Here is a 12,759-nt window from a genome sequence, read left to right as displayed (position 1 = left end):
ACTAGTTGAGAATTAGTTGTGTATTAGCAGTTGTTATTTTTGTTTCGTTTGTTTATTTTGAGATGGAGTGTCATTCTGTCACCCAGGCTGGAGTGCAGTGGCTCGATCTCAGCTCACTGCAACCTCCGCCTACCAGGTTCAAGCAATTCTACTGCCTCAGCCTCCTGAGTAGCTGGGATTACCGGTGCACGCCACCATACCTGGCTAATTTTTGTATTGTTACTAGAGATGGGGTTTCACCATATTGGTCAGGCTGGTCTCAAACTCCTGACCTCAGGTGATCCACCCGCCTCGGCCTCCTAAATTGCTGGGATTACAGGTGTGAGCCACCATACCCGGCCATATTAAGTTTCTTAAGAGAATTAGAAAACTGTGTTTCCTCAACTCCAAGATGTTATCAGTTGTAAAATGTACCCTTATGTTTTATACCACTAAGAAAGAAAAATAAGCCTCCAATTAAGCAACATGCCATCAATTGTAAGATATATACCAATGTGGGGGAAAAAAAAAGTAGCGTTTAGCTGGGATACCTCCCTGCTCCCTGAAAAACAAGTCAGGGTTTTATTAGTAAAGGAAAATGGGAGAATGAATATTTGGTGGCAGTCGTCATCACCATTTCATTTCCATATCATTATTAACCTCTTAAAATATCCATCTTAAGTACATTATGGCAAAACTTTTTAAAATGGTGGCATTGGAATCTCAAGAAGGTCTCTTCTCATCCTACTCCTTACACAGTTGAAATTAATTATTGCTGCCTCCTTTCTGTATCTTTTTCCTTGGCTATCATTTCTTATCCTTTTAATCAATAAATTCAACAATTTGACACGATCAGATAATTCTTTCCTAAAGTTTGACTTAAGAGTTAAGCATTGTACTCAAAAAGCTGCAGGGTAGTCTTTCAATTAAAATTTATCTTTTCAATTCCACCCTGGGGACCAGGGTATTTGTTCATAGCTTCAGGTCTAATAACTTGAACAAAATGTTCTGGCATCTTGAAAAACAAACTTCATGGAATTTAATCCAGCTTCTCTTCCAAAGGTGTAATGGCCCCCCTTCCTTAGGTCAATTTTGACACTTAATCTATCAAGTTTTCAGAAATGCAACGAGTTCTTGCTTCTTCTGTTGTGTATGTGTTAGTGATAGGAAATTTTTTGGTATCTTCTTAGATAATAAATATCATTGGAATATTTTTCAAACTGTGACTAAAATGTCTTTGGCATTCTCCATTGTACTTCTTATATATGTTTATGCCCTCCCTGTCTTCTGTATCTGTAAGGAATGGACCTGACGTTAAGACTTCTCCATAGAGCACATGAGTAAGGATTTACTAACGAATTACATTAAACCCTTGATAGCCCTGAACAAGCATCAAAAGAATCACTCCCCTCTGTCTTTAATAAGTCATGGTAAAAACTATGGGTAGGTAAGTTTATGACTGTATTTTAATGTTTATGAATATGAGTAAGATGGTCACACTTTGAACAGGCTCACAAAATAATCTTCAACTTGTTAGTGGTTTCATTTTTTTGAAAACAGAAATTCTAAAAATTACTTATGGAATGTCTGGTGTTTGGGGGATGATGTCAGAAATGAATCTGTTCTGTTGGCCTCAACCCCACATCAGACTCATCAGAGTCTGCATCTCTTTTCCTTTCTCTGCACATCTACTTTTGTTTCTTCCTAAGTGCCCAGTAATGTAAGGAAGCAAGTTCTAGTTCCCCTATAGAGCTATAAAGCTATAAAGGAAACTTAACATTCACATTACTTTGCAGAAAGGTACTTATGAAAATTCAGAGACTTGGCGGCTTTGGAAGATGGTTATATAACATTAAAGTATGTTCTCTTCTCTAATGATTTGATCATTTTAACAGCATGGATTAACCCACAGGATTTCCAGTAGACATTTTCAATTGAATAGGAACAACAATAAAACAAATTACTAAAGTGACTATAATCCATATATATGTCTATTATTTATATGTAATATATATATACACTTACAGATGCTATATTATTTTGCTTGTAGGTATCATAACATGATTTTAGTTCTGCCTCCTTAACTATTCTTATTTTTATTTTTTTAGAACACTGATACTTGCATTTCATGGGGAACAAAAGATGAAGAAGGAAAAGGAATATATTCACTAAGGATTCTATCTGCTTACTGCTACAGACCTACGTGTTAAGGAATTCTTCTCCTCCTTGCATAGAAGTTGATCAGCTCTGTGGTCTGATTGCATTTATCTTGTCATTGCCAGAAGAAATCTTGGACAGAATGTAATAGTATGTCTCCCTCTGATTGCGATGGAAGGTGATAAACTGATACTCATTTATTAAAGTTACATCGCACTCACCACAGAAAACCATTCTTTAAAGTGAATAGAAACCAAGCCCTTGTGAACACTTCTATTGAACATGACTCATGGAGAAGAGCTTGGCTCTGATGTGCACCAGGATTCTATTGTTTTAACTTACCTAGAAGGATTACTAATGCATCAGGCAGCAGGGGGATCAGATACTGCCATTGACAAAAAGTCTGCTGGGCATAATGAAGAGGATCAGAACTTTAACATTTCTGGCAGTGCATTTCCCACCTGTCAAAGTAATGGTCCAGTTCTCAATACACATACATATCAGGGATCTGGCATGCTGCACCTCAAAAAAGCCAGACTGTTGCAGTCTTCTGAGGACTGGAATGCAGCAAAGCGGAAGAGACTGTCTGATTCTATCGTAAATTTAAACGTAAAGAAGGAAGCTTTGCTAGCTGGCATGGTTGACAGTGTGCCTAAAGGCAAACAGGATAGCACATTACTGGCCTCTTTGCTTCAGTCATTCAGCTCTAGGCTGCAGACTGTTGCTCTGTCACAACAAATTAGGCAGAGCCTCAAGGAGCAAGGATATGCCCTCAGTCATGATTCTTTAAAAGTGGAGAAGGATTTAAGGTGCTATGGTGTTGCGTCAAGTCACTTAAAAACTTTGTTGAAGAAAAGTAAAGTTAAAGATCAAAAGCCTGATACGAATCTTCCTGATGTGACTAAAAACCTCATCAGAGATAGGTTTGCAGAGTCTCCGCATCATGTTGGACAAAGTGGAACAAAGGTCATGAGTGAACCGTTGTCATGTGCTGCAAGATTACAGGCTGTTGCAAGCATGGTGGAAAAAAGGGCTAGTCCTGCCACCTCACCTAAACCTAGTGTTGCTTGTAGTCAGTTAGCATTACTTCTGTCAAGTGAAGCCCATTTGCAGCAGTATTCTCGAGAACACGCTTTAAAAACGCAAAATGCAAATCAAGCAGCAAGTGAAAGACTTGCTGCTATGGCCAGATTGCAAGAAAACGGCCAGAAGGATGTTGGCAGTTTCCAGCTCCCAAAAGGAATGTCAAGCCATCTTAATGGTCAGGCAAGAACATCATCAAGCAAACTGATGGCTAGCAAAAGTAGTGCTACAGCATTTCAAAATCCAATGGGTATCATTCCTTCTTCCCCTAAAAATGCAGGTTATAAGAACTCACTGGAAAGAAACAATATAAAACAAGCTGCTAACAATAGTTTGCTTTTACATCTTCTTAAAAGCCAGACTATACCTAAGCCAATGAATGGGCACAGTCACAGTGAGAGAGGAAGCATTTTTGAGGAAAGTAGTACACCTACAACTATTGATGAATATTCAGATAACAATCCTAGTTTTACAGATGACAGCAGTGGTGATGAAAGTTCTTATTCCAACTGTGTTCCCATAGACTTGTCTTGCAAACACCGAACTGAAAAATTAGAATCTGACCAACCTGTTTCCCTGGATAACTTTACTCAGTCCTTGCTAAACACTTGGGATCCAAAAGTCCCAGATGCAGATATCAAAGAAGATCAAGATACCTCAAAGAATTCTAAGCTAAACTCACACCAGAAAGTAACACTTCTTCAATTGCTACTTGGCCATAAGAATGAAGAAAATGTAGAAAAAAACACCAGCCCTCAGGGAGTACACAATGATGTGACCAAGTTCAATACACAAAATTATGCAAGGACTTCTGTGATAGAAAGCCCCAGTACAAATCGGACTACTCCAGTGAGCACTCCACCTTTACTTACATCGAGCAAAGCAGGGTCTCCCATCAATCTCTCTCAACACTCTGTGGTCACCAAATGGAATTCCCCACCATATGCCTGCAGTACTCAGTCTGAAAAGCTAATAAATACTGCATCTAACCACTCAATGGACCTTACAAAAAGCAAAGACCCACCAGGAGAGAAACCAGCCCAAAATGAAGGTGCACAAAACTCTGCAACTTTTAGTGCCAGTAAGCTGTTACAAAATTTAGCACAATGTGGAATGCAGTCTTCCATGTCAGTGGAAGAGCAGAGACCCAGCAAACAGCTGTTAACTGGAAACACAGATAAACCGATAGGTATGATTGATAGATTAAATAGCCCTTTGCTCTCAAATAAAACGAATGCAGTTGAAGAAAATAAAGCATTTAGTAGTCAACCAACAGGTCCTGAACCAGGGCTTTCTGGTTCTGAAATAGAAAATCTGCTTGAAAGACGTACTGTCCTCCAGTTGCTCCTGGGGAACCCCAACAAAGGGAAGAGTGAAAAGAAAGAGAAAACTCCCTTAAGAGATGAAAGTACTCAGGAACACTCAGAGAGAGCTTTAAGTGAACAAATATTGATGGTGAAAATAAAATCTGAGCCTTGTGATGACTTACAAATTCCTAACACAAATGTGCACTTGAGCCATGATGCTAAGAGTGCCCCATTCTTGGGTATGGCTCCTGCTGTGCAAAGAAGCGCACCTGCCTTACCAGTGTCCGAAGACTTTAAATCGGAGCCTGTTTCACCTCAGGATTTTTCTTTCTCCAAGAATGGTCTGTTAAGTCGATTGCTAAGACAAAATCAAGATAATTACCTGGCAGATGATTCAGACAAGAGTCACAGAAATAATGAAATGGCACTTCTGGAATCAAAGAATCTTTGCATGGTCCCTAAGAAAAGGAAGCTTTATACTGAGCCACTAGAAAATCCATTTAAAAAGATGAAAAACAACATTGTTGATGCTGCAAACCATCACAGTGCTCCAGAAGTACTGTATGGGTCCTTGCTTAACCAGGAAGAGCTGAAATTTAGCAGAAATGATCTTGAATTTAAATATCCTGCTGGTCATGGCTCAGCCAGCGAAAGTGAACACAGGAGTTGGGCCAGAGAGAGCAAAAGCTTTAATGTTCTGAAACAGCTGCTTCTCTCAGAAAACTGTGTGCGAGATTTGTCCCCGCACAGAAGTAACTCTGTGGCTGACAGTAAAAAGAAAGGACACAAAAATAATGTGACCAACAGCAAACCTGAATTTAGCATTTCTTCTTTAAATGGACTGATGTACAGTTCCACTCAGCCCAGCAGTTGCATGGATAACAGGACATTTTCATACCCAGGCGTAGTAAAAACTCCTGTGAGTCCTACTTTCCCTGAGCACTTAGGCTGTGCAGGGTCTAGACCAGAATCTGGGCTTTGGAATGGGTGTTCCATGCCCAGTGAGAAAGGACCCATTAAGTGGGTTATCACTGATGCGGAGAAGAATGAGTATGAAAAAGACTCTCCAAGACTGACCAAAACCAACCCAATACTATATTATATGCTCCAGAAAGGAGGCAATTCTGTTACCAGTCGAGAAACACAAGACAGGGACATTTGGAGGGAGCCTTCATCTGCTGAAAGTGTCTCACAGGTCACAGTCAAAGAAGAGTTACTTCCTACTGCAGAATCGAAAGCTTCTTTCTTTAATTTAAGAAGCCCTTACAATAGCCATATGGGAAATAGTGCTTCTCGCCCACACAGCGCAAATGGAGAAGTGTATGGACTTCTGGGAAACGTGCTAACGATAAAGAAAGAATCAGAATAAAATGTACCTGCCATCCAGTTTTGGATCTTTTTAAAACTAATGAGTATGAACTTGAGATCTGTATAAATAAGAGCATGATTTGAAAAAAGCATGGTATAATTGAAACTTTTTTCATTTTGAAAAGTATTGGTTGCTGGTGATGTTGAAATATGCATACTAATTTTTGTTTAACATTAGATGTCATGAGGAAACTACTGAACTAGCAATTGGTTGTTTAACACTTCTGTATGCATCAGATAACAACTGTGAGTAGCCTATGAATGAAATTCTTTTATAAACATAAATAATAGGCATAAATTAAAATTTAAAACTCCATTCATAGTGGATTAATGCATTTTGCTGCCTTTATTAGGGTACTTCATTTTGTTTTTCAGAAGTCAGCCTACATAACACATTTTTTAAAGTCCAAACTGTTAAACAACTCTTTAAAGGATAATTATCCAATAAAAAAAAAAAAACCTAGTGCTGATTCACAGCTTATTATCCAATTTAAAAATAAATTAGAAAAATATATGCTTACATTTTTCACTTTTGCTAAAAAGAAAAAAAAAAAGGTGTTTATTTTTAACTCTTGGAAGAGGTTTTGTGGTTCCCAATGTGTCTGTCCCACCCTGATCCTTTTCAATATATATTTCTTTAAACCTTGTGCTACTTAGTAAATTGATTACAATTGAGGGAAGTTTGATAGATCCTTTAAAAAAAAGGCAGATTTCCATTTTTTGTATTTTAACTACTTTACTAAATTAATACTCCTCCTTTTACAGAATTAGAAAAGTTAACATTTATCTTTAGGTGGTTTCCTGAAAAGTTGAATATTTAAGAAATTGTTTTTAACAGAAGCAAAATGGCTTTTCTTTGGACAGTTTTCACCATCTCTTGTAAATGTTAATTCTCACCATTCCTGTGGTACCTGCGAGTCTTATGACCAGGATTCCTTAAAGCTGAACTCAGACCACTTGCATTAGAACCATCTGGAGCACTTGTTTTAAAATGCAGATTCATAGGCAGCATCTCAGATCTACAGAACAAGCATCTCTGCTAAGTGGACCTGGAGTCTTCCATCTGCATCTTAACATGCTCTCTAGGTGTGTCTTGTGTTTGAGAACCATGGCTTATGACTTTCCTCAGAACATGAGACTGTAAAACAAAAACAAAAAACTATGTGATGCCTCTATTTTCCCCAATACAGTCACGCATAAGCTCAAAATTTGCAATATTGTAGTTCATATATTACCGTTATGTCTTTGGAAATCGGGTTCAGAACACTTTTTATGACAAAAAAATTGGGTGGAGGGGATAACTTTCATATCTGGCTCAACATCTCAGGAAAACCTGTGATTATTTGTGTTCTAATGAGTAACATCTACTTAGGTAGCCTTAGGGATGGAAAAACAGGGCCACTTACCAAACTCAGGTGATTCCAGGATGGTTTGGAAACTTTTCCTGAATACATCCTTAACCTTTATTAAAACCATTGTCCTAAGAACAATGCCAACAAAGGTTACAACATTTAGTTTAAACCCAACAAAGGCACTAAACTCAGATTGACTAAATAAAAAGTACAAAGGGCACATATACATGACAGAATTGTACACAATCACTCCATTGGATCTTTTACTTTAAAATAGTGATGAAAAGTAAATGTTGATACTGTCTTAGGAGAAATTAATATATTATTGAAGCCACATGGGGTTTCAATTGTGAAACTGGTCTGTTTTTATGTTCAGTTTGTACAATCCACAATTCATTCATCAGATATTTTGTTTTTAATTGTGAACCAGGTTAGCAAATGACCTATCAAAAATTATTCTGTAATCACTACTAGTTAGAAGGATATTGATTTAAAATTGTTCTACTTGAAGTGGTTTCTAAGATTTTTATATTAAAAGTAGGTGTGATTTCCTAATATGATCTAAAACCCTAAATGGTTATTTTTCCTCAGAATGATTTGTAAATAGCTGCTGGAAATATTGTACAGTAATAGGAGTGGGTATTATGCAACATCATGGAGAAGTGAAGACACAGGCTTATTCTGACAAAATTCCACTGGCCAGTTAAATAGATTCTACTCCATGTCCATGCTCTGACAATCTTATTGTCAACACTGTATAAATAAGCTTTTAAACAAGTCATTTTTCTTGATCGTTGTGGAAGGTTTGGAGCCTTAGAGGTATGTCAGAAAAAATATGTTGGTATTCTCCCTTGGGTAGGGGGAAATGACCTTTTTACAAGAGAGTGAAATTTAGGTCAGGGAAAAGACCAAGGGCCAGCATTGCTACTTTTTTTTTTTTCTTTTGTGGGTTTTGTTTTGTTTTTTTGGTTGGTTGGTTGTTTTCGTTGTTGTTAACAAAGGAATGAGAATATGAAATACTTAAATAAACATGACCACAAAGAATGCTGTTCTGATTTACTAGAGAATGTTCCCAATTTGAATTTAGGGTGATTTTAAAGAACAGTGAGAAAGGGCATACATCCACAGATTCACTTTGTTTATGCATATGTAGATACAAGGATGCACATATACACATTTTCAAGGACTATTTTAGATATCTAGACAATTTCTTCTAATAAAGTCATTTGTGAAAGGGTACTACAGCTCTCATTGACATCAGTAAGGTAGCATTCATTACCTGTTTATTCTCTGCTGCATCTTACAGAAGAGTAAACTGGTGAGAATATATATTTTATATATATATATATATATATATATATAGTATGTATATATATATATATTGACTTGTTACATGAAGATGTTAAAATCGGTTTTTAAAGGTGATGTAAATAGTGATTTCCTTAATGAAAAATACATATTTTGTATTGTTCTAATGCAACAGAAAAGCCTTTTAATCTCTTTGGTTCCTGTATATTCCATGTATAAGTGTAAATATAATCAGACAGGTTTAAAAGTTGTGCATGTATGTATACAGTTGCAAGTCTGGACAAATGTATAGAATAAACCTTTTATTTAAGTTGTGATTACCTGCTGCATGAAAAGTGCATGGGGGACCCTGTGCATCTGTGCATTTGGCAAAATGTCTTAACAAATCAGATCAGATGTTCATCCCAACATGACAGTATTCCATTTCTGGACATGACGTCTGTGGTTTAAGCTTTGTGAAAGAATGTGCTTTGAATCCAAGGGTCTTAAAGAATTTTTTTAATTGTCAACCACTTTTAAACATAAAGAATTCACACAACTACTTTCATGAATTTTTTAATCCCATTGCAAACATTATTCCAAGAGTATCCCAGTATTAGCAATACTGGAATACAGGCACATTACCATTCATAGTAAGAATTCTGGTGTTTACACAACCAAGTTTGATGCGATCTGCTCAGTAATATAATTTGCCATTTTTATTAGAAATTTAATTTCTTCATATGTCATGAAACTGTACATACTGCAGTGTGAATTTTTTTGTTTTGTTTTTTAATCTTTTAGTGTTTACTTCCTGCAGTGAATTTGAATAAATGAGAAAAAATGCATTGTCTCTGGTTTGAAATGACTGTTATTTTGTGGGCTTTCTCTGGTTTTTAGGTTTTCTGTAAACATAAAACACATTGCTATGAATATAACTGATCTTCAAGGATGTTTTGCCCTTCTCAGAAAAATAAAGGGGACAAAAAAGAAGGTGACTAGCAAGTTAGTGCACTAGAAACAGGGTAATTAAGGCATAACTCAAAGTGACAATCAGCCTATAGCCTCTCTCCCATGATTCAGCATGTAACTAGTTGATCACTGTAAATTTTTAAACTAGAAAATAGTTTGTGCAGTATTCAAAATTAATGTTGACTATATGTATATACGTACACACTTCATTTTAGGATAAGACTTTAGCAGAAGGCTTTAATCCAGTTTTCAATGGGTGTGGTTTATTTTAAATAAAAGAAAAAGGAGTTTAATAATTTTCCAAAAATGAATGTGTATGTATGTAGACATGTATACATGTTTAAATATATGCTGTATGTGTATAGGTAATGAGTAATTGATAAGCAACATACATACGTAATAAGTATTAGAGACCAGTGGATTCCAAGAAAAAAAAAAAAAACTTTGTACCCTGGTAAACTTACAGCTTAGGAACTTTTATTTTTACAAATAATGATAATTTATGAGAAAGACATTTTCCCAAAGAGGAATTCTGTTTCCTGGGACCCAGATAGGTCTATTATAATCCATGCAGCTTCTCTCTTAACAGGTTTATAAATGTCTAAAAATGTTCAAGTAATAAAAATACTTCCTGCTGTTCTACATTATTAAAATGTTGAAAAATTGCTTCTTGCTATTTGTATGATGACAGAATGAGAGATGCACAACCATGTCTTCTCTTATTTATATGGCGAAAAACCCTGACAAGTGCATCAAATAGTGAATTGCCCAGGAGGGATTTTTATGAAGAGAAGCACCAGTTAGCTATTCTTGATTATAAAATAGTGCCTGTGACTTTAATATGGAGGGTCTTTAAAAATCAATTCAGATTAAAATCGTACTATGTAAGGTTCTATTTTAAGCTTGTTAGTGTGGAAAATCATCAACAAAAGTAATTTTGAAGTTTATTTTCCTACCACTGGTATCACTCAACTATGACCTGTTTGGCCATAGGAAATAGGTTTTAAATGTTCATTATTAAGCATACTGGTAATTTTTTTGTTTATTCCATAAAACTTGTATCTAATACTATCTCACCTTATAAAGGTTGGTAGAGGAAGCTATTGGCATCATTTAGCATCATTTAATACTCCAGTTCTCTATAAGTGGCTGGTACAACAATATCTACAACATTTTTCAGATTCCATCTTCATAAATAAGGTAAAGACTCTCACTCTAAAAACCAAAATTTATGTACTTGAGTTGGAGGCCGAATAATAGGAAAGAGAGTCCCATAAACTCCAGTCCTGGGGAGGTGCTGTTGCACTTTTGATGCCCTTATGAGTGGCTAAAAGTATGCATATAAACCTTTTAATCAGTAAACCAAATTTTGAAATAGTGTACCTTTGCAGTCAGAAGAGAATTTTTGAGACATTCAAGTCTTCTTACAGCCTTTATGTTGACACAAAGTCCCAGACAACCTGCTTTCCCTCTGTTGCCTTTACCAAACTTCATTGGTATGTGTTCCAAACCTTAAGAAAAGCTGCAGTCCTTTTGGAATATTCCTTTTCCTCACTTTAGCTGAGAAACATTCACCTCTGAGGTCACATCTGGGAAAGAAAACGACCTAACATTTTATAGTTGTCATAGCCCGCATTTTTGGAAAGCTATCTGAATGATGCCACACAATAGAGCCGCAGTGCAGGTACAGTGCATTGTCTGAGATTGTATTTTCCCTTAGCTAATTGATAAAATAATTCAAGGATAGAACCATGGGGTAATTTTCTTATCATTGGAAAACTACGATCTTCTCTAAAGGCCGAAGGGTTGCCTCTGGCGAACATTAATAGCTAATCTTTCCACAAGCCAGCTTCAAGTCCTTAAAAGACTTTTAGCACCAGATTGGATGTGCCAGCTAGCCTCGTTACATTTTACATCGTACCTGGCCATTTTGCTTCTCTGCCCATGTCTTCTGAGTTTTGTTATGTTCTTGTTTGATTCACAGTGGCATCTTTGAGTATACAGAAATGCTTAGGTAAAACTTGAGAGAATACTGGGAGAGATCCTGTTTCTCTCCCCTTCATAATTTTGTAGTCACTTTCAAAAACCAAAGTTGTAATACAAACCTTCGCCACTTTCCCAACTTCTAAATCATGGCTTTCTCCTTTCAATTACCTTACTTTTTTGGGGGAAATGTCCATTAGAAAAGCACTTAGAGTGCTGATACCCTAAGGTGGATAAAAACGGGCTCAATCCAGTCTGTGGGAGAGACTAAAGTACGGGAATAATACCAGTGGGTTCAATGCTGTAACACACACTGATCAATAAGCTTTAGATCTCTAGCGAAGGCCTTTCTCTCCCTTTTCCCTGATTGCTTTCCTATGACAAATACTTTTTCTCACAAGACCATACCTTTGAGTTTGCTACCTACTTCCATTACATTTCCGACCCCATTTCAACAGAGAAAGTGTTTCTTTAAAGCTGCAGTGGCCTTTCCCTGTGTCCATAAAAATCTGGGCTTTTATCCATGGAGCTCTTTGCTCTTTTCTGCTTTTCTAAGGGCAGTTGACAACAATGTGGGGGAAAAAAAAAAACAAAAAACTTCCATTCTCCACCCCCAACAACATCCACAAAGAGATTTTTATCTCCTAAGTGGTCAAAAATGGGGACTTAACACATGGTTAAACTCTGGGGATAGTCTGACCAGAGGGTAGATGAATTTAGGGCTTAGGGGGCTCAAGCATGATTACCTGCTCTTACCCACACTTTCTCCTCCATAATAAAATCTACCTCACTTTACATAGTTTTGTGCTAATAAAGATAATCATGATAATCTTTCCAAAGTAAGCAGCAGGGATGGTCTTTTAGATCCCTTTGGAATTGCTTGCATCCCAGAGAATTTTGTGCCCTTACTACTAAAGTCAGGTCTACCTGCCAAGGAATAGACAACCCTCTGAAGGGGAGATTTCCTGCTTGTAGTTCACTCTGGAAAGGCCTGTTCTGGGGAGACTGAGATGCTTAAGGGTGAAGTTCTGGCCTACTTTGACTATTATAGATGATATATACCAAGAGTGTAGCAATCAAAGATCACTCAGAAAACAGGCAGGCCTAAGTCGGAAGCAGCAACTCCTTCTACTTGCATTTCTGGCCTGGGCAAGCCATTGACCCACTTTTCTCTTTGGTTTTCACAACCCGGTGTCTCCTAGTTCTCTTCTTAATGCTAATTTCATCTGGTCTCATAACAGATTTATTATCCCATAACTGCCGATATTCTG

General features: G+C 36.9%; 1 protein-coding gene across 3 annotated transcripts in view; it reads left to right on the top strand.

Annotated features, from left to right (window-relative positions):
• The window catches only part of NRIP1 (nuclear receptor interacting protein 1), a 105,241-nt gene extending 95,855 nt beyond the window's left edge, over positions 1-9,386 (top strand). For all 3 annotated transcript variants that reach the window (XM_012501914.2, XM_003263783.2, XM_030806101.1), the window contains one exon: positions 2,088-9,386. In XM_012501914.2, coding sequence (XP_012357368.2) covers positions 2,419-5,895 — 3,477 coding nt within the window. In that variant the 5' untranslated portion in view covers positions 2,088-2,418 and the 3' untranslated portion in view covers positions 5,896-9,386. The remainder of the gene's footprint in view (positions 1-2,087) is intronic.
• The last annotated feature ends 3,373 nt before the right edge of the window (positions 9,387-12,759 follow it).

This window comes from Nomascus leucogenys, chromosome 25 (assembly GCF_006542625.1).
Source record: "Nomascus leucogenys isolate Asia chromosome 25, Asia_NLE_v1, whole genome shotgun sequence".
NCBI classification, from domain to species: Eukaryota; Metazoa; Chordata; class Mammalia; order Primates; family Hylobatidae; genus Nomascus; species Nomascus leucogenys.
The sequence above is the reverse complement of the archived record's forward strand: the minus strand, read 5'-3'. Positions and strand labels throughout refer to the sequence as shown.